This window comes from Rhinatrema bivittatum, chromosome 1, assembly GCF_901001135.1.
Source record: "Rhinatrema bivittatum chromosome 1, aRhiBiv1.1, whole genome shotgun sequence".
NCBI classification, from domain to species: domain Eukaryota; kingdom Metazoa; phylum Chordata; class Amphibia; order Gymnophiona; family Rhinatrematidae; genus Rhinatrema; species Rhinatrema bivittatum.
In genome coordinates this window covers 644,932,842-644,954,981 of record NC_042615.1, presented here as the reverse complement: position 1 = coordinate 644,954,981, position 22,140 = coordinate 644,932,842, and the positions used below count along the sequence as shown (strand labels likewise).

Below are 22,140 nucleotides of genomic sequence, written 5' to 3'. Positions count from 1 at the left end.
CTCAAAAGTGGGTCTAACAAGGTCCAACCTAGATGAGGCATAACGTAGGTACATCCCTTGCATCTAAATGGACCTGGCTGGATGAAGAGAAAGGAGAAGTTTAATATCACTTATTTTCCTTTCCTTTAATCCAGCTAGGCCAGACCAGGACCCTCTTGGACTGCCAGCATGCTTCTATTGTTCATTTTGTCAGGTATACAGCGTGGGTTGGACCCATAATTCAGAGGCTTACATTATCAAATGACTGCATCTGGCATTGTTCAACATGTTGATCTCCCCTTGTAGGGGAGTTTGAAGTTGCATGTTCTCCCTTGGAAGCCCCTAGTTTAGGAAGATAAAGAGTTACATTTTTCTTACCATGTTTTCTTAGCCTCAGGACTATAAGGGGTGTTCTCTGTCTCCATCTGCTGGAAGGGGAGCATAAACCCATGCATATGGACTGTCTGGCTGGACTCAAAGAAAGGAAATTAGCAGGTAAAACAAAATTATTTTGGCCATCTTTTTCTGGACACAGTATATAACTTTCTTCAAGGACAAACAGGACAAGTATCAGCCACACAAGTGAGTGATGTCATTTGACAGCCCCGAGACGGATGGCATTCTCAAAGGTCAGAAAGACCAAGAAGATCTTTGTGAACATAAATGGGTATTCCCAAGCAACTGCCATCAAATGAGTCACCTTGGTCTTTTTACTTCAAGTAGCATTAAATGATGTGTTTTGGCTCTCTCTATTCTAAGCTGCTTGCTGTTTTTCCTGTTTCAGGTTTCTTTGTTTTTAATATTATAGTTATTCTTTTCTTTCTTTTTTTATTTGAATCTTCTCAAAAGAAAAGAAAAATATTTTTTTCTTCAAGATTTTGATTGAGCATTGCTTCTTGTCAAAATGGTGGGGAACAAACTGGGGTTCAAAAGGCATCCCTGCTGCTCTTTGAAAATTATTCTCTTGGTTCAGCCTGACCAATGTGTCTTATGTCTCAGTTCTTCTCATGATGATGCTAACTGCTCAGCCTGTGCATATATGTCACCAAGGGCCATTAAATCAAGAAGGTTATACCTTATTTTTAAATCTCATCATGTTTCCCCCTCAGCAGTTAAGGTATTCTGTGCACCAGAGGCAATTACCTAAATCAAAAAGGTGCTATCCTCTCATGAAAAAGGAGATAGAGCAACTTTTAAATTAGAACAAAGGGGAAAGCCAACAGTTGCTCAGCAGTGTATGGTTCGGAGGGAGGTATCTTCAGAGGATACTAATGAAGCAGGAGAGTTTGGGTATCCCAACAGGTTTCAATAAAAGCAAAAGTAGTCCATGTGCCTATAAGTAAAGAATTACCTGAGCTAAAAGATTCCAAGTTATCTCTGTCAACTGAAAAGCAGGTTGTTAATACCAATAAAATACACACTTTGAAATGTCTGTATGCCAATGACAGACGTCTAAGAAGCAAGATAGGAAAGTTAGAGTGTATAGCAGTGAATGATAAGATAGACTTAATTGGTATCTCAGAGACATGGTGGAAGGATAATCAATGGGTTATTGCTATACCAGGGTACAAATTATATTTCAATGGTAGGGAAGAGCAACTTGGTGGGGGAGGTGGAGCTTTATGTCCTGGATGGCATAAAGTCCAACAGAATAAAGATCCTGAACAAACTAATTGCACAATAGAATATTTATAGGTAGAAATCCCATGTGTGTTGGGGAAGAGTATAGCAATAGGAGTATACCACCATCTTCCTAGCCATAATTTGATAAAATGCTAAGAAGAATTAGGGAAGCTAACCAAATTGGTAGTACAGTAATAATGGGAGATTTTTAATTACCCCAATATGGACTGGGTAAATGTAACATTAGGACATGCTAGAGAGATAAAGTTCCTGGATGGATTACATGATAGCTTTATGGAGCAATTGGTTCAGGAACTGACAAGAGAGGGAGCTGTTTTAGATCTAATTCTTAGTGGAGTGCAGGATTTGGTGAGAGAGGTAATGGTGGTGGGGCCTCTGGCAATAGTGAGCCTGACTTCAGTGCCGGGAAAAACAGTGGAAACTATTCTCAAGATCAAAATCGTAGAGCATATAGAAAGACATGATTTAATGGGACACAGTCAACATGGATTTACCCAAGGGAAGTCTTGCCTAACAAATCTGCTTCATTTTTTTGAAGGGGTAAATAAACATGTGGATAAAGGTGAACCGGTAGATGTAGTGTATTTGGATTTTCAGAAGGCGTTTGACAAAGTCCCTCATGAGAGGCTTCTACGAAAACTAAAAAGTCATGGGATAGGAGGCGATGTCCTTTCGTGGATTACAAACTGGTTAAAAGACAGGAAACAGAGAGTAGGATTAAATGGTCAATTTTCTCAGTGGAAAAGGGTAAACAGTGGAGTGCCTCAGGGATCTGTACTTGGACCGGTGCTTTTCAATATATATATAAATGATCTGGAAAGGAATACGACGCGTGAGGTTATCAAATTTGCAGATGATACAAAATTATTCAGAGTAGTTAAATCACAAGCAGACTCTGATACATTACAGAAGGGCCTTGCAAGACTGGAAGATTGGGCATCCAAATGGCAGATGAAATTTAATGTGGACAAGTGCAAGGTGTTGCATATAGGGAAAAATAACCCTTGCTGTAGTTACACGATGTTAGGTTCCATATTAGGAGCTACCACCCAGGAAAAAGATCTAGGCATCATAGTGGATAATACTTTAAAATCGTCGGCTCAGTGTGCTGCAGCAGTCAAAAAAGCAAATAGAATGTTAGGAATTATTAAGAAGGGAATGGTTAATAGAACGGAAAATGTCATAATGCCTCTGTATTCGCTCCATGGTGAGACCGCACCTTGAATACTGTGTACAATTCTGGTCGCTGCATCTCAAAAAAGATATAGTTGCGATGGAGAAGGTACAGAGAAGGGCCACCAAAATGATAAAGGGGATGGAACAGCTCCCCTATGAGGAAAGGCTGAAGAGGTTAGGGCTGTTCAGCTTGGAGAAGAGACGGCTGAGGGGGGATATGATAGAGGTCTTTAAGATCATGAGAGGTCTTGAACGAGTAGATGTGACTCGGTTATTTACACTTTCGAATAATAGAAGGACATGGGGGCATTCCATGAAGTTAGCAAGTAACACATTTAAGACTAATCTGAGAAAATTCTTTTTCACTCAATGCACAATAAAGCTCTGGAATTTGTTGCCAGAGGATGTGGTTAGTGCAGTTAGTGTAGCTGGGTTCAAAAAACGTTTGGTTAAGTTCTTGGAGGAGAAGTCCATTAATGGCTATTAATCAATTATACTTAGAGAATAGCCACTGCTATTAATTGCAACAGTAGCATGGGATCTTCTTGGTGTTTGTGTAATTGCCAGGTTCTTGTGGCCTGGTTTTGGCCTCTGTTGGAAACAGGATGCTGGGCTTGATGGACCCTTGGTCTGACCCAGCATGGCAATTTCTTATGTTCTTATGTTCTTAAATTTAGATTAATTGGAAAGGGGGACAATAAGTAAATCCATGGCTGTAGTATTAAACTTTCAAAAATGTTCTTGTTCCTTCACCTCCCTGTTCCATGTTTTAACCCTGTTATATGTAAACCGATGTGATATGCAAACGAATGTCTGTATAAAAAAGTTTAAATAAAATAAATAAAAAGGAAAACTGATGAAATGTGAAAAAGAAACTGAAAGGTGCAGCTACAAAGTTGTGTACAACAGGCTTTCCTAGCGTGTAGCCAGATGTACTTAGGAGCAGTGGGTTATGTGCTCTTCTGCTAGCAGATGGGAGATGGAGTCAGATTTCAAAGCTGACATCACCCTAGATATACCCCTGCAGTGACCTCAGCTCCTCAGTATCTCTCCGCCTCCTAGCAGATGCGGACACTATCCCACACACTAGCACAGTGTTAGGAAATTACAGCAAGAAGACAAAATTTACCTTAAGAAGACGAGCCCTGCTCTCCTGTGGTGATGCCTAAGGGTCCCTCCCAGAGTTGAGAATTCCTGAGGTGATTTCAATATCCCTCAGACGTGAACCTTGGTCTGGTAGCCAGTAACCCCAGCGAGGACTTAGCCCCTAAAGCGGCTGAAAGGCAGCGGATGCACATCTGAGCACAGCGGTGAAGGTAAAGCCCTCTTCCCCCCCCCCCCCCCCCCCCCCGCAGCTGGAGACCGTCCCAGTAAGCGCCGAGACCAGGTAAGAGGAAAACTTAAAACTAAGGTCTCTGGGGCTCGGAGTGCCTTCCCAATTCCGAATTTCATCCAGCGATGTAAAAGGGAGCACCAATCGGGTTGAGAAGCCTTGTTTGGGCTAGGCTCCGGTCCGGTGCAGGGGGTCTGGACACGTGGAGACCCTCGGGGGGGCCATCTTCCCTTCTTGTCCGGCGGTATGAGTGGGGCAGGCATGCGCCCAACTTGTGTGCCTTCAACATACTCGTGCATAACTACATGCACAGCCGCGCTTACAGCTACACGTGCACATTGTGTTCACGCGCATAACTACGTGCACATTGAAGCACATTACCTGTGCGCCTAGACATAGAGGCAATGGCACCGGCATCCAAGAAGTCCAGAAGGCACTCTCTTTGCACAGCCTGCCACATCAGAGCTGCACAGCCTGAACTGGCGTCCTGCCTGTGTCATCATTGCGAAGAAGCCCAGGAGGGACCAAAGCCTGGTCCCTCACTGTCTGAGGATGGGTCTGGAGCTACTACATAGGATAGCACCCCGGATCTATGCAACTCCGAAGTGGCTTCTCCACAAGAGGACACCTCAGGGGCCCCTACTCCGACTCCCCCTGGGACTAACATGGACCCGGGGACCTTCTCCTGGTTAGAATTTTTCCAGGGGCTGCAAGCTTTCATTCAGGTGCAATCAGCCTTGGCTGCGACCTGGGTTTAACCCCTGCCAGAAGCACAAGATCTTCCCAGTCCTCGGATGCCTCGAGACATGCCTCGCCTAAGCAAGAATTTCCCTGACAAGGGACTCTGACACTTCAGATGATGATTTATTTATTTATTTATTTAACAGTTTTTTATACCGACCCTCATAGTAGATAACCATATCGGATCGGTTTACATTTTAACAAGGGAAAAACTGAGGTGACAATTCTGGTAACAATAGATAAACAAAAGGAAAAAGGAATAAGTCAAAGTTACAATCAACAAGGAATGGAAGAACTTGGAAGCTTAAAACAAGCTGGAAGGAAGATAAAGGCAGGAAGAGTAAATATAACGATACGAATAGTTTAACGAGTTAGAGCTTATTCTTTAACCTGGAAAGCCAATGATGGCAGCTCCCTGGAAGAAGGAGAAATCCCTCTAGGCCTGGAACCATACAGAACCATGCTTTGCTTCTTCCACAGGGATAAATTAGCAGCCCTTGTTTCCCAGACTCTGAAGACTCTGGGTATTCCAGGCATGGACCCTATGGCAGAACCAATGAAGAATCCCCATCTTGGTGTCCCTTTGTAAAGCCTCATGCTACTTCCCAATGATGGAAGCCATCCAAGAACTGATTGACCTGGAGTGGGATGCCCCGGAGGCCAGCTTTAAAGGAGGTCAGGCCTTGGAAGCCTTGTACCCTCTGGAACCAGCAACCAAGGAACACCTGCATTTTCTGAAAGTGGACGCCATGGTCTGTGCTGTCTCAAAGCGAACAATCATTCCCGTTGAGGGAGGGGCTGCATTGAAGGATACTCAAGATAAACGATTAGAATCCATCCTTAAGCAGGCCTTCGACACAACAGCAATGACACTGCAGATTGCCTCCTGCTGCGCACTAGTGGCACGTTCCTGCTTGCTCCTCTCGAGAGAGGCAAACAACTCAGGAACGTATACCAGTGAAACGATTGAACCTGCAGCAGCCTTTCTGACAGACGCAAAGACAGATCTGGTGTGTACCTCAGCCAGAAGAGTAGCCTCTGTAGTGGCGGCCAGAAGACAGTTATGGTTGCGGAATTGGTCTGCTGAAGCGACCTCTAAAGCGAATATCACAAGGATGCCCTTTAAAGGATCTCTCTTGTTCGGAAGCGAATTGGAGAAGTTAGCCAGCAAGTAGGGCGAATCTTAGTGCCTTGGCTACCGGAGGACAGGGGTAAAAGATCCCAGCGCCCCTCCCCCAGAAGAACTAGGGGCAGAGGCTCTCATCGCTTTCGTCCCTACAGGAACTCACAGTTCCAGGCACTTCATCCCTCAGGAAGGTCTCAGCCCTTTCGGAACCGACAAACCAAGAGAGGGAACAGGCCCTGGGGCAGGCTCCGACTGTACTCCCCAATGAGAATGGGATGACCCATCCACAGGAAGAGGAAATAGGGGGTCGAATTTCCCTCTTCTATCAACGATGGATCGAGATCACGTCGGACAAATGGGTACTAAACATCATTCGAGAAGCTTACTCTCTGGGGTTCTGCAGCATCCCTTGGGAAAAATTTATGATGTCACCCTGCCACTCCCACACCAAGAGACTGTCAGTGGAAGCCACTCTGACAAGACTACTCAGTCTGAAGGCAATAACTCCGGTTCCTATGCCCCAACAAAATACGGGGCATAGGGATGATAAAATACGGGGCATAGGGATGATAAAATACATCTATTTTATCATCCCCAAGAAAGAAGGATTGTCCTCAAGAAAGAAGGATCATTCCGACCCATCTTGGGTCAGATACTACACTTCTGCATGGAGACTCTTCGCTCCGTAATAATGGCAGTACAACCAGGAGAGTCCCTAACCTCCCTGGACGTCTCTGAAGCCTACCTTCACATTCCAGTCCATCAAGATCACCAGCATTTCTACGATTTGCGATACTGGATCACCATTATCAGTTCTGAGCGCTACCCTTCGGAATAGCAACCACCCCCAGAACATTCTCCAAAATGATGGTGGTCGTGGTGGCAACACTGAGGAAGGAAAGGGATCTTGGTACACCCTTACTTAGACGACTGGCTGATCAGGGCGAAGTCTCCGGAAGAAAGCAGACAGGTGACCAGCAGCGTCAAGAACCTACTGCAGGAACTTGGTTGGGTCATGAACACGGCCAAGAGCAGTCTACAGCCCTCGCAGTCTCTAGAGTACCTGGGGGCCTGTTTGACACCAAACAGAACAAGGTCTTCCTCCCCCGAGGAGGAAGCTGATGGAACAATTACGACAATTGATGACCAGTACTCGTCCCAAGGTATGGGACTATCTTCAAGTCCTCGGGCTCATGGCATCAACCCTGGAGGTTGTTCTGTGGTCAAGGGCTCACATGTGACCTCTCTAGTGCTCCTTACTGTCACACGGGAACCCACTGTCCCAGGTTTACTCAATTCGCCTCCAACTCCAGCAGAGGTACGTTCTCAGCTTCAGTGGTGGCAGCAGGAAGACCACCTGAGCAGGGGAGTAAGCCTAACCCCACTGAACTGGACTGTGCTCACCACAGACGTGAGGCTACGAGGGTGGGAAACCCACTGTCAGGAACTGATGGCCCAGGGACAATGGAACAAGGAAGAGGTGGGATGGAACATAAGCTGCCTGGAAGCTTGAGCAGTCAGACATGCGTGCCTGAGATTCAGCCACAGGCTCCAAGCGCTAGCACTCCGAGTAATGTCAGACAACGCTACAACGGTTGCTTACATCAACTGCCAGGGAAAAACCAGAAGCCAGCAGGTGTCTCTGGAAATAGACCCTCTCGTGGCATGGGCAGAGGTAAACCTACAAGGGATCTCGGCTTCCCACATCGCAGGGAAATACGACGTCTCAGCGGACTTCTTCAGCAGAGAAAGCCTGGACCCGAAGTAATGGGCACTGTCAAACAGAGCATTCCAACTGATAGTAAATCGCTAGGGCCTCCCAGCCATGGACCTACTGTGGCCACCTCTCTCAATGCCCAAGTCCCCAGGTTCTTCAGCCAAAGACTAGAACCGCACTCCCAAGGGATAAAAGACCTAGACCTGGCTTGAGGAAGGCTTACTTGTACGCCTTCCCCCCATGGCCACTACTGGGCAAGATCATCTGCAAGATAGAACACCACAGGGGACTAGTTCTACTAGTGGCCCCAGATTGGCCAAGATTGGCCCAGATTGGCCAAGACGCCCATGCAAAGACTCTGTTTTTAGCGGGACTTCAGGAAAGCAACTTCAGACAGCTTTGTAATCTAAAAGACAAATTTATTTGATAGAAAGACAGAGACAATATAAAAAGCGGAACAAGGAAAAGAGGAAGTTGTTGTTCCGTGGAGACACAGGTCTGTGACAACTTGGTATTCAGCTGTGCTTCTCAGATGCGGAGCTCTGTGTCTGAAACTTTTAAACTTTTGCATTGTCCAATAGGAATATGTTGATGCGCATCCTGGGTGTGTTTTCTACTTCCGGTAACCAATGGGGATCGTTACTTTTAGTCCAATCAGGTACTGTCTCTGGGGTGTTGGCTTCTTCCGGTACTGAACTTGTCAAAGCACATGGTGGTGCAATACGTTGCCAGTAAAGTCAGGAAATACAACAGACTTTCTATATACAACTCCCTGCGGGGAACCCTCTGGGCCTACCTCCACACAGGGACCTTCTCCAGCAGGGCCTGATTCTAAACGAAAAACCATCTTGATTATCTCTTATGGTCTGGCCCTTGAGAGGACTCGCCTGAAGAAGCACGGGTACTCGAAGGCGGTGATTGACACCCTACTCCGTGCACGGAAGTTCTCAACATGTCTGGCATACATACGAATCTGGAGAATATTTGAAGCCTAGTGCGAAGACTGCGGGGTTTCCCCTTGGACGGCCAAGATTCCCATGATTCTGGAATTTCTACAGGACGGTATGAAGAAAGGGTTGTCTCTCAACTCCCTCAAGGTCCAAGTAGCAGCCCTTTCCTGCTTCAGAGCCGAAGTGAACGGAATCAGTCTATCCGGACTTGGCCTGTTTCCTAAAAGGGGTGAAGCAACTTTGACCACCCCTAAAGTGGCCGAAGCCTCTATGGAACCTCAATTTGGTATTAGAATTTCTAGCGGGGGCTTCCTTCAGATCAATGCGCAGTCTGTCACTATACCTCTTAACTTTGAAGACTGTATTCCTGGTGGAAATATGTTCTGCCCGTCGCATCTCCGAGTTGCGGGCACTATCCTTTCGGGAACCGTTCCTTAGGTTCGCTCCTGGAATAATACAGCTTTGCACCGTCCCCTCCTTCCTACTGAAAGTGGTCTCCGAGTTTCATTTGAACCAAGCTATCTCCCTACCATCTCAAGAGGAACATAAGGACTCAGAAGACTTCCACCTTCTTCGCCATCTATATGTCGGCAGACTCCTGATGTGATACCTGGAACAATCGCAACAGGTGCGCAAAACGAACTGCCTGTTTGTACTCTACAGCGGGAAGAATCAAGGCGAAGTGGTCTTGCGAGTGACCATAGTTCGCTGGATTAAGGAAGTAATCAAGGCAGCCTACATAGAGGCAGGAAAGCCCTTACCCCCCTACAGATTAAGGCTCATTCTACTAGGGCCCAGGCAGTATTCTGGGCAGAAGCCAAATTGCTGTCACCCGCCGAGATCTGTCGAGTAGCAACGTGGTCCTCCCTACACACCTTCTCCAGATTCTACCTCCTGGACGTCCAGGCTAGAGAAGACGCAGTCTTTGCAAGGGCAGTACTAAGTGGGCCATGGGCAGCCTCCCGCCCTGTCCAGGAGTAGCTTTTGTATATCGCACTGGTCCTGAGTCCATCTGGCTACATGTTAGGAAATGGAGAAATTGCTTACCTGAATTTCATTTTCCTTAGTGTAGACAGATGGACTCAGGATCCCACCCACGGCTGCCCACAGAGAAGGGGAGGGCCTTGAAAAGAGAACCTCAAGATTAAACAATTACGGGTAAGCCGTTGCCTACCCCTAGTTCAGGACACCCACATTTAGTCTGGTGTCAGCGTTAACTTGGTTGAGTGCACTGGTGGTCTCTAGTTTTCGAAATCAGTTGAATCAGTTTAATCAAGTTTGATCAGTTTTAATCAAGTTGTTTACACAAGATATATATCCACAATGGCTTTTCGAGGAGGATATTGAGGAGCTGAAGTCATTGCAGGGGTATATCTAGGGTGACCTCAGCTTTGAAATCTGACTCCATCTCCCATCTGCTAGCAGAAGAGCACATAACCCACTGGTCCTGAGTCCATCTGTCTACACTAAGAAAAACGAAATTATCAGGTAAGTAATTTCTGCAATAGACACTGTTAAAAAATACTATCTTCTAAGCGCAGCCAGATGTATTCCATATATTAAGAAAGGTGGAAGGAAGACCAAACGATTGCCAGTGAGGTGAAAGAGGCTATTTTAGCCAAAAGATCTTCCTTTTAAAAATGGGAAGAAAGATCCATCTGAAGAAAATAGGAAAAAGCATAAGCATCGATAAGACAGGCTAAGAGAGATTTTGAAAAGAAATTGGCCATAGAGGCAAAAACTTATAATAATTTTGTTTTTAATATATCCGAAGCAGGAAGCCTGTGAGGAAGTCAGTTGGATCTTTAGGTAATCGAGGGGTCAGAGGGGCACTTAGGCAAGATAATACCATCTTGGAAAGACAAAATTAATTCTTTGCTTCTGTGTTTAATGATGAGGATGTTGGGGAGATACCCATTCCAGAGACAGTTTTCAAGGGTAACAATTCAGATTAACTGAACCAAGTCACAGTGAACCTGGGAGATGTGTTAGGCAGGATTGACAAACTGAAGAGTAGCAAATCACCTGAACCAGATGATATATACCCCAGGGTTCTGAAAGAACTCAAAAATGAAATTTCAGATCTATTGCAAGTAATTTGTAACCTGTCATTAAAATCTGTTGTACCTAAAGACTTTAAGGTGACCAGTGTAATCCCGATATTTAAAAAGGGCTCCAGAGGTGATCCGAGAAACTATATAAATAAAATCCTGTGAGTTTGACTTCAGTGCCCGAAACAATCGTGGAAACTGTTATAAATATTAAAATCACAGAATATATAGATAGACATGGTTTAATGGGACACAGTTAGCATGGATTTACCCAAGGGAAGTCTTGCCTCCCAAATCTGCCACACTTTTTTGAAGGGGTGAATAAACATGTGGATAAAGGTGAACCGGTAGATGTGGTGCATTTGGATTTTCAGAAAGCGTTTGACAAATCCCTTATGAGAGTCTTCTAAGAGAACAAAAAAATCATAATAGGAGGCTATCTTTTTGTGGATTGCAAAGTGGTTAAAAGACACACAGATTTTGTACACTACCAGTTCTCAACGAAACTGGATAGTTAGCATAGGTTCAGCCTTGTCAAGGCCATCAAAAATTCCAATTACTACAAGGTAGCTTAAAAAAAAAAAAAAGACAAAAAAAGATCTAAATTTAATTCTAATACTCCTTCAGGAAAGATTCTGCCTTAATGAATAACAGAGGGAAAAAGTGTTTCCAGTTAGCCATGTTAGTTGTAGAATAGCTGTGTATCAATTATATGTGGTACAGTGTATGTGTTCTTGCTTCTGTTCTGATCTAATAAAGTCTTAATCAGATTAAAAACAAAAATAACCTTTTCCATTGGAAACTTACCAGTACTATTATTGGGAATACAAAATTGCATATTGTCTGCATATATTTTGTAAACTAAGCTCAGAGAGGACATTAATTGACCAAAAGACTGCACGAACAGCTGAAAATGCACATTTATTTTTCATCTCTAATCCCTTAATATTAAGTAAACAATGGCCAGACCATAGGATAAACACATTTCACAGGTTTAAATTAAATTCTCCTCCACAATTTTAGCATCTACTAATAACAAATCTAAGATATGTCCTGAATGATGGGTAGATTGAGTCATTAACTGTGATAGAACCCTAAAACCTCCATTGTAGATGAACAACTCACCATTGACAAATTTTTATTTTCATAATGTATATTAGAATCACCAGAGTTACTGTCCAGCGGCAGAGCTTTGAGCGATGCTGCCAGAGCATACTGCGATCCTGGTGCTGCATACGGGGAGATCCCAGTGTTTGCTCAGGTACTGGATGGGAGGAAGGGTTGGGGTTGAGGTGGGATGCCAGGAAGCAATGATTTTTAATTATATTTAACAGAGAGAAATCAGAGGGATTTGTAGGGAGAAGTTCGGCCAGCAAAGGTGTTTAAAATTTAAGATGGAAGGTTGGGAATTGGGCCAGGAAGACCCATGGTCAAACTTTCTTTAAAATAACATGAGTACCACTTTGCCATATATCTTTTTCAAGATATCTAGTTCAGTGACCAATTATCTGACCACATACAACTGGATAACTTTAAACCTAACAGCCATATTCAAAAAGTGGGTGGTTAGATTTAAAGTTAGCAGGATAACTTCAGAGATATTCATTTGAACGATTATCTCACTGAATATCTGGGACAAATTATCTGTATAATTTGACCGTTCACTGGCTTACTAAACATGGACCTCAGAATAATTTTGAAAACTTGTCCAAAATTTCTACCAAAAGTTGTCTCAATTTAATTTAAAACAATGTGTTGTCTTTCCAACAATCTTTCTAAAACCACATGCTAATAAGGGCAAGCAGGCTCTTCATACATTGGACTGCAGAAGACCTTTGTTTTGTTTAAAAGAGAGCAAATTCCTACACAATATCTTCAATTTTTTGTTGCTTTCTTTCAATAAATCAGGATTCTTCAATTATAATGAGAACTCTTTCAGCTTGGATATCTGGTTGCATCTCGAACTGCTATAATTCATTAGGACTGTATCTCCAAGGTAAAATAAAAGCCCATCAAGTCAGGGCTACTGCAGCTTCTGTAGCACATCTTTTCTGTCCACCTCTGTAGGAAATATATGTAAGGCTGCCACTTGATCTTCCATCCATACCTTTACTGTTTAGAAAATGCTTTGCCTGAAGACAACAGTTTTAGACAGGAAATTCTAAAGGGTTTATTTAATTGATTCCTTCAGCTTTGTCTCCAGCTTCTGGCATTATACAAGTTGCATATCCTTCTGTGAAGTGTAATAATTTCATTCAACCCTTAGCGTGGGAGTTCCCAGTTGTGCGGCTGATACTTGTTCTGCTCGACCATGGTGAAAGCAATGTTGCTTACCTGCAACAGGTGTTCTGTGTAGACAGCAGAGCAAATCATCCACACAATCCCACTCTCCTCCCCTTAGGGTTGAAGATCAATTTGCTACAAAGACTCGTGAATCATGCGATGGCAGCTGTGTGGGAATACCTGCGAATGCTCAAAGTTCATCGTGATTTTCCTGAGCTCTGAGAGAGCAATCCGTCTGTGTCATCAGATGTCACACACATACGTGGCTGATTTTTTCCTACTGTCCAACTTTTCTTTATCTCCCTCTTAAACTAAATTGTGGTGCAATGTAAGATAGTGATGCTCTGCATTTTACAAAACAGATGTGGAAAGGCTGAAGGAAAATACTAACCATGATGAGAGCAGCAAGGACAGTTATTCTTCTGATAGACATTTATCACAATATAATCATCACTACCATGATAGACTTCATGCAGAAGCTTCCAAAAAAAGTGACTCCAGGAAAAGGCCATGCCCATCCTTCAGCAATGGCAAAGACCATAGAGACTGGGATCACCATTACAAAGAGGAAAACAGGTGAGCATTCTTCAGTTTTTGTGTTTTTAACTATTGCACTTTAGTTTGTAGCTTTACTTAAAACAAATTAAAAAGACTAAATGGTTATATAAAGAAGAAAATATTTCTGTAGTTATTTACTCAAAGACAATTGGATAACATCTGTTGCATGTTAGCTCGAGCATTCCAGAACATTCTAGGAAAGATTATATTGCATGTGTGGTAATTTCTCACCTGCTGATGGGTTCACAGTTGCCTTAGTTTCTGCTTTTTCTCTCCATCAATACTATATATCTCCAGAGAGCTCTACAGCTGGCCACCATCCAAGAATCCATCAAGCTATAAAATTTTCCAAGCCTGATCACTCAAGACCAGGATTCATTGATCCTCCTTAATACTTGATCTCTGGAAATCGGGCCCTAGAGGTTGAAGAGAGGTGTAATATGATCCCTTGATATCAATGAATAAGTATCTCAAGTTCTACTGTGTCCTTGAACCCCATGCCTTAGTGGCTCACTCATCTTATACTATGTTAATCATAAAAGGACACTGCTTCTCACTCTTGCAAGTTCTATTGGATTTCTACCTTAATCAGTCAATTATCCTTTACATGTTTTTCTCTAGACTACATGTTCACATGGTGCAGGCCGACCCTCACTTATTAAATTGTAAGAGAACTGTCACCTTCTATCTGGAGAAAATTAAGGGCCATAGAAAGTCTATTCAGCTTTTCCTTGTGATCTCAGTAGGCCGAGCCTCGCGCTGACACAGACCACTCTTTCTAACTTGTTAGATTGATTCTTTTATAGTTATCCCCTGGCAGCTCTGAACTTAGAGTGGTATGTCAGAACTATGGTATCTAACAATCTTAAGTCTGCCTCTTTGGCTGTGACATGGAGTTCAGTCCATACATTCAAAAGTCATTGTTATCTAAAGACTACTTCTGATCATTGTCTAGGGTCTGTTTGCAGAGTAGATCCCATCTCCATCCTCCTGGGGTCCATTGATATCTTTTAAGATTCTTTTCTTTCAAAAGCATGCAAAAAAATGAGTGTTTTTCCTCTTACCTGTCATGACTATTCTGATGAGAGCAGAATAACAAGCTTCTCTTAGGAAGTTGATATTTACCCCTTGCTCTCAATTGCTTGCCTACATGATAAACTGAGGAAATACGGAACCAGTGGCATACAGGAAACTACCGCATGTGCCCAAAACACTTCCCTAAAAAGTTTAGGATTGCCTGGGCTTATGACTGAAGTCACATGACCCATCTGTGTAGCTAGCTCTGCTGTTATCAGGGAACACTCATTTCAGGTAAGCAATTTAATTTTCACCAACAGTTCAGCTTTTAAGTTGAAAGTAGAACATTTTAGATGCCATGCAATAAAGATATTTTGCATTTCACATGCATAACACCCAATTTTATATTATCACTGGACAGTTTCCAAATAATGCTAGTCAGAAGTGAAAGATCTTTATTGCCTGGAACAGACTACAGCATACTAACATATTATGCATTGCAGGCTAACATGAAGGAAGGATGACATTGTAATCTTTTGCAGATTTTATCTGTTATAGCATCGCATTTAAAAAGTGTAGAATTGGACAAATGTAGTTGGAAAATTAAAATGCTTTGATAGACTAGAACTGTAGATTTTCCATCTTTTATCACTAACAGGCATTGACATTACAAGAGATAAATGTTATAGTCCTGTACACAGAGCTGCTTGTGATTTTTTTTTTAATTCTGGATTGTAGATACATTAGTAGTACAATGAAAAAAGACTTACAGATATAGATAATGCAATATGATCTAATTGGGAACCACAGTTGAGTGAGCTAGATGTAAAATCATATCTTACGGGAGGTACATAGAAGGCCGTGCCAAAGATGGCAGCCTGATTTCTCTTTGACTCCCCAGGGCAATTTTTGGATTCCCAGCATCTTTTTTTATTCTTGTCCTCCCTTTGGGGTGTCCTGTGTATCACACAATTATCCAAGGTGCTGCGGGGATATCCACTTGATAGGGAAAGCATAGAGCAGACTGTGAGGCCATGGATGTTTGGCAGTGCATGGCAGGCCTGTTGCATGGCAGCGGGAAAGTGAGTTGGTCCTGTCAGGCGAGGAATGCTGAGCTGTGTGCACCGTTGTATAGGGGTCAGTCTATAATTTGTTACAATCTGGCAGGGGTCCCCTTCTGGGAGAAATCTGATGTGATGATCCGCCATTTATAAGCAGGGGAGAAGCAGGAACAATTCTTACAGACCTGACTGTGTAGCGAATGGACAGAAGGAAGTTTCATAAGACTGGCGCCTACCTGTTCCCCAAACATTGATCAGATTTTTTTTATATAGGATAGTTTTGCTTAGTTTTTTGCTTTTTCAGAGAGAAAGGTATTTGTTGAGGGGATTTTAATTTGGTCCTGGGTTAGATAACACTGGTATATATCACAAAAAATGAGCCCAGCTTCCAAAAACCGGGAGTATGCATACACAACAATAGAATATGGTTTTTGGATCAATTTTTCAGAATTATGTATGCCATATATGACAAACAAAATTTTTGAAAAACAAAATTTTTGTAGGACCGCTACCAAAGGGATCTGTCTAACAATCAGACCCAACGTAGGAGAGGTCACTTTAATTTATTATTATTATTATTATTATTAAAATTTTTCGAAAATTATATTGCCACGGGAAAATGAATCAGTCAGTTCAAACAAAGCCGCAAAAAGCTTTTGTATCAAGAAACAATCATTGGCAATAACTTGCAGTACTTAGCTTCAAACTGAGGTCAAAAATGAAGTCCCGACGTGATCACGTTTCGGACCACCAAGGGTCCTGCTTCAGGGGTTAAATCTTGTCAATCCTTCAATCCTTCGAATTAGAGCTGTGCAGAAACTTTCCCAAGACGGCAACACTGGCGTTTCTTAGTCATACACATTTTTTTGGCGGTCCGTTCTCGGACCCGCTTAATTCAAAATGGCGAAAAGGCAGGGTATATATACACTTCCTGCGGAGCTGACGTCAATATGGTGTCAATATTGACACCATATTGACGTCACAATTGATTGACGGCACAATTGACGTCACAATTGATTGACGGCACAATTGATTGACACCATATTGACGTCAGCTCCGCAGGAAGTGGATATATACCCTGCCTTTTCGCCATTTTGAATTAAGCGGGTCCGAGAACGGACCGCCAAAAAAATGTGTATGACTAAGAAACGCCAGTGTTGCCGTCTTGGGAAAGTTTCTGCACAGCTCTAATTCGAAGGATTGAAGGATTGACAAGATTTAACCCCTGAAGCAGGACCCTTGGTGGTCCGAAACGTGATCACGTCGGGACTTAATTTTCGACCTCAGTTTGAAGCTAAGTACTGCAAGTTATTGCCAATGATTGTTTCTTGATACAAAAGCTTTTTGCGGCTTTGTTTGAACTGACTGATTCATTTTCCCGTGGCAATATAATTTTCGAAAAATTTTATTAATAATAATAATAATAATAATAAATTAAAGTGACCTCTCCTACGTTGGGTCTGATTGTTAGACAGATCCCTTTGGTAGCGGTCCTACAAAAATTTTGTTTTTCAAAAATTTTGTTTGTCATATATGGCGTACATAATTCTGAAAAATTGATCCAAAAACCATATTCTATTGTTGTGTTAGATAACACTGGTCCAGTTACTAAGAATCTGCAATGTAAGGTTCAATTATTTGAGTGACTGCTTGCCGATCATGGTTTAGTGGATCCCTGGAGACACTTGTTTTCTAGTAAAAGAGGGTATACTTTCTTTTCAGTCCCGCATAATTCATATTCGAGAATTGATTTTACTTTTATAACAGGATGGAATTAAGATTTGTGTTTTTGTTTGGTAGGTGGAGTTATTGAGCAGTCTGATCACACCCCAGTTTTCTTTCAATGTTGTTTGGACATCAGGGATCTATTCTCACGAAGGTGGAAATTGGATGACAGACGAAAAAGAAAATATGCTCTTCCATTTCTGAAGCTATTGATTTCTTTGAACTGAATGATGATGTTTTGGGGGCTACTGTATGTGAGACAGATAAGGCCATGATCTGAGGGAAGCTGATAGCCTTGAGTCTTGCAAGAAGGTGTCTGTTTCACCTTTTAGAAGAAAAGGCCAGGACGGAGTTAGAGGGTTGAGGCCGCAAACCAGAGGTACCACTCTTCTGCTTTGCATAAAGTGGTTTTAAACAAAAGAGCTATTTCCTGGCGTGTAGCCAGATGGACTCAGAACGAATGGGTATAGTATGCTCGTGTTAGCAGTTGGAGACGGATCTGACGTGAGCACGGGTATATATTACCCCCACAGGAAGCGTAGCAACTCAGTAATTTCCGTCTCCAAAGCAGTTTGGAGAGCCTACACGCTCGCTGAGTGTGTTTTCTAAATCTACTTTCTACTTTCTTTTCTCTAAAACTTCTACAACATCGAGCCCCGCACTCCTGCGGTGATACCCTAAGGTCCCTCCCCCAGTAGAGTTTCCCGGGGTGATTTCCGTGATCCCCCGGAGGTTTAAGTCCTCGGTCCGGTGGCCGAATCGCGGCAGGGACGTAGCCCCCGGGCGAGGTTCGGGTGAGGCATACGAGGCGCCTTGGTCCCGGCGTGGACAAGGCAGCGGGTGCATATCCTCAAACGCGGCGGTGAAGGTACTTGCCCTCTCCCCCCGCAGCCGGAGACCGCCCGGGTTCCAGCCGGGAAGCGCCGAGGATCAGGTAAGGCGTACGTCTTTTACTTCTGGTCTCCGAGGAACCGAGGATCGGCGGCATGGCACGCCGTGGAGGGCGCCATTTTGTGGCCTTGTTCAGGTATTGAGCGCCCGTAATAGGCGCAGGTCTATGACTAAGCGCATATGCTATTGAATAACATTGAGCGTGTATTGCTAACCGCTTATGGCTGAGCGCATATTGAATACCATTGAGCAAGTATTGCTAACCACTTCTTGCTGAGAGCATATTGAATACCATTGAGCGAGTATTGCTAACCGCTTATTGCTGAGAGCATATTGAATACCATTGAGCGTGTATTGCTAACCGCTTATTGCTGAGAGCATATTCAATACCATTGAGCGAGTATTGCTAACCGCTTATTGCTGAGAGCATATTCAATACTATTGAGCGAGTATTGCTAACCGCTTATTGCTGAGAACATATTGAATATCATTGAGCGAGTATTGCTAACCGCATATTACTAAGAGCATATTGCATACAATTGAGCGTGTATTCATGACCGCATATTGCTGAGAGCATATTGCATATAATTGAGCGTGTGTTGTTAGCCTCATATGGCTGAGCGCTTGTTCTCTTAAGCACATATAGATGCCGCATATTATTATTAAGCACCTGTTGTATTAAGCACATACTGCTGCCGCATATTATTGTGCGCCTGTTGTGCTAAGCGTATATTGTTTCCGCTTTTCATTCAGCGCATACTTTTCAATGGAACAGAACGCCTCAGCGTCTTCAGCGGGGGCGCAACCTGCCTCCGGCATTAAAGCCCTCGGCCTCTGCTCCGCATGCCAGCTTCGAGCCACGCACAGTGAAGAGCCAGACTCCCTATGTGCCCAATGTGAGGAGGCCGTGGGACCCTCGGGCCAGGACCAGTCTCAGCCACGATTTGCTGACAGTTCCCCAGGGGCTACCCCGGATTTAGCGGGCAGTCTCGACCAATCGGGAATCCCGGGGGATCTTGTACCCCGGCGATTAGAGGCTGCTTCAATTTCCTGGGTGGATCTTTTTAAGGGGATTCATGCTTTTGTACAGATGCAAATGGCTTCCCGTCCAGGCCCTGCGGTTCCGGTTGTTCCTGCTGTCTCTGCGGTTCCTGCGGGGGCTGCAACTGCGGTGGCGGCTGCCGCTGCGGTGGCGGCTCCAGCGGATCCTGTTCCTGGACCCTCACGCCCTTATCGGGAGCGGGACCTCCCGCCGCTGGACAGTCCAGATCAGTCAGACCAGGAGGTTTCACCGGACGAATCCGAACTCCCGGACGAGGGGGAACTTCCCCCAGGGATTGAGCCATACAGGACCATGAGGCGGTTCTTCCCTAAGGAGGATCTCTCCGACCTGGTGTCTCAGTGTCTGGCGGAGTTGGATACTACAGATCCCAGTGCTACGGTACCCTCTGCACAGAACCCCCTGCTGGAAGGTCTTCGTCCTACAGCCCGCCATTTTCCATTCCTGCAAGCAGCACAGCAACTGATAGATTTAGAATGGGCTGCACCAGCGGCCTCATTCAAAGGGGGTCGGGCCCTGACAGGCATGTACCCCCTGGCACCGGCTATCCAGGACCTGTTGGCGTGCCCTCAGGTGGACGCCTTGATTAGCGCTGTGGTCAAGCACACTACCATTCCAGTTGAAGGGGGGACGGCCCTCAAGGAGCCTCATGACCGGTGACTGGACGCCATTCTGAAACAGACTTTTGAGATGGCAGCTTTATCTTTGCGGATCGCAACCTGCTGCACAGTGGTGACGCGTGCCTGTTTGTCACAGGTCAGGAACAACGCTCCAGCAGCAGACATGGAGTCAGCTCTCTCGTTCCTCACGGATGCTGCATCAGACCTAGTCTGAACAACAGCCAAGGGGATTTCGTCCTCCGTAGCTGCCAGGAGGCAGCTCTGGATCCGGAAATGGTCAGCCGACGCGCCTTCAAAGACATGCCTCACCAGATTGCCCTTTAAGGGCTCTTTCCTGTTTGGCAGTGACCTTGATAAACTGGCCAGCACATGGGGCGCTTCTCCAGTACCTCGACTGCCGGAAGATCGGTTCAGGAGGAACCAGCGCGCCTTTCCAAGACCCTCCAGGGGTAGAAGCTCCCAGCGCTTCGTTCCCTACAGGAGTCGCTACCAGGCACCACGTCCTCAGGCCAGGAACCAGTCCTTTCGGACCAAGCAGCGCAAGAGGGGAGCAGGCCCGGGCTCAGGTCCTGGCCGCGCCTCACAATGAGAATCCGCCGATTCATCTGGGGGATGGAGCCATAGGGGGCAGGTTAACCCTCTTCTACCCCAGATAGGTCGAGATTACGTCAGAACAGTGGGTCCTCGCCATCATCCGAGAGGGGTATTATCTGGACTTTCATCATCTCCCTCCGGACAAGTTTGTGGAATCTTCATGTCCCACACACAAGAAGGCAGCATTGGAAGCTACCCTGGTGAGGCTCCTGTCCTTGAAAGCCATCATCCCAGTACCTGCCTGGGAAGTGAATCTGGACACTATTCCATTTATTTCATGGTACCCAAGAAAGGGGGCACCGTTCGGCCCGTACTGGACCTCAAGTCAGTCAATCGATACTTAAGGGTCCCGAGGTTTCGCATGGAAACTCTGCGCTCCGTCAAGACCGCAGTACAGCCAGGAGAATTCCTCACGGCATTAGACTTGTCGGAAGCTTACCTGCATATCCCGATCCATCCGGATCATCAGCGCTACCTACGCTTCAAGGTTCTAGGACGCCACTTCCAATTCCGGGCTTTGCCCTTCGGGTTGGCCACGTCACCGCGGACCTTCACCCAGGTGGTCGTCGTGGTAGCAGCGGCGCTCAGGCGGGAAGGAATTCTGGTCCATCCCTACCTAGACGATTGGCTGATCAGGGCGAAATCACGAGAGGAGAGCCATCGGACAACCGACAGAGTGATCGCCCTTCTGGAAAGCTTGGGCTGGGTAATCAACCTCAGCAAGAGTTGCCTACAGCCTTCCCAGTCGCTTGAATACCTGGGAGTACAGTTCGACACCCAGGCAGACACAGTCAGTCTCACTACCAAGAGAAGGTTAAAACTCCAGACGCGTATCCAGTACTTGATGGGAACCAGTCGGCCCATAGCTTGGGATTATCTGCAGGTTCTCGGTCTCATGGCATCCACCCTGGAAGTGGTACCTTGGGCGAGGGCCCATATGAGACCTCTACAACACTCCCTGCTCTCTCGCTGGAGCCCCCGTCTACGGAACTATTCCACGCACCTGCCTCTGCCTGCCAGAGTGCGGACCCAGTTACGGTGGTGGTTGCAGTCCAACCACATGAGCAGGGGGTCGAAGATGTCCTCCCCCACATGGACTCTGCTCACCACCGATGCCAGCCTGAGCGGCTGGGGTGCACACTGCGAAGGACTTACCGCACAAGGGCGGTGGAACAGAGAAGAGTCCGCGTGGAACATCAACCGTCTAGAGGCTTGGGCAGTCCGATTGGCATGCCTTCGATTTGCTCACAGACTGAAGAACAGAGCAGTCAGAGTGATGTCCAACAACGCCACCACGGTGGCATACATCAATCGTCAGGGCGGAACCAGAAGCCGACAAGTATCTCTGGAGATCACCCCACTGATGGCTTGGGCAGAGGTGAATCTTCAGGACATCTCCGCCGTCCACATTGCCGGGAAGGACAACACCACGGCAGACTTCCTCAGCAGAGAAAGCCTAAATCCGGGAGAGTGGCAGCTGTCACCCACAGCCTTCCAGATGATTGTGGATCACTGGGGGATTCCGGACATGGATTTACTGGCGGACAAGTCCAATGCTCAAGTACCCAGATACTTCAGCCGCAAGCGCGACCCGTTCTCACACGGAATCGATGC

At 45.3% G+C, this 22,140-nt stretch overlaps 1 protein-coding gene across 4 annotated transcripts in view; it reads left to right on the top strand.

Moving 5' to 3' along the window:
* The window catches only part of LOC115073851 (chromodomain-helicase-DNA-binding protein 1-like), a 346,258-nt gene that overhangs the window by 303,168 nt on the left and 20,950 nt on the right, over positions 1 to 22,140 (top strand). For all 4 annotated transcript variants that reach the window (XM_029572735.1, XM_029572754.1, XM_029572763.1 and 1 more), the window contains one exon: positions 13,363 to 13,576. In XM_029572735.1, coding sequence (XP_029428595.1) covers positions 13,363 to 13,576 — 214 coding nt within the window. The remainder of the gene's footprint in view (positions 1 to 13,362; positions 13,577 to 22,140) is intronic.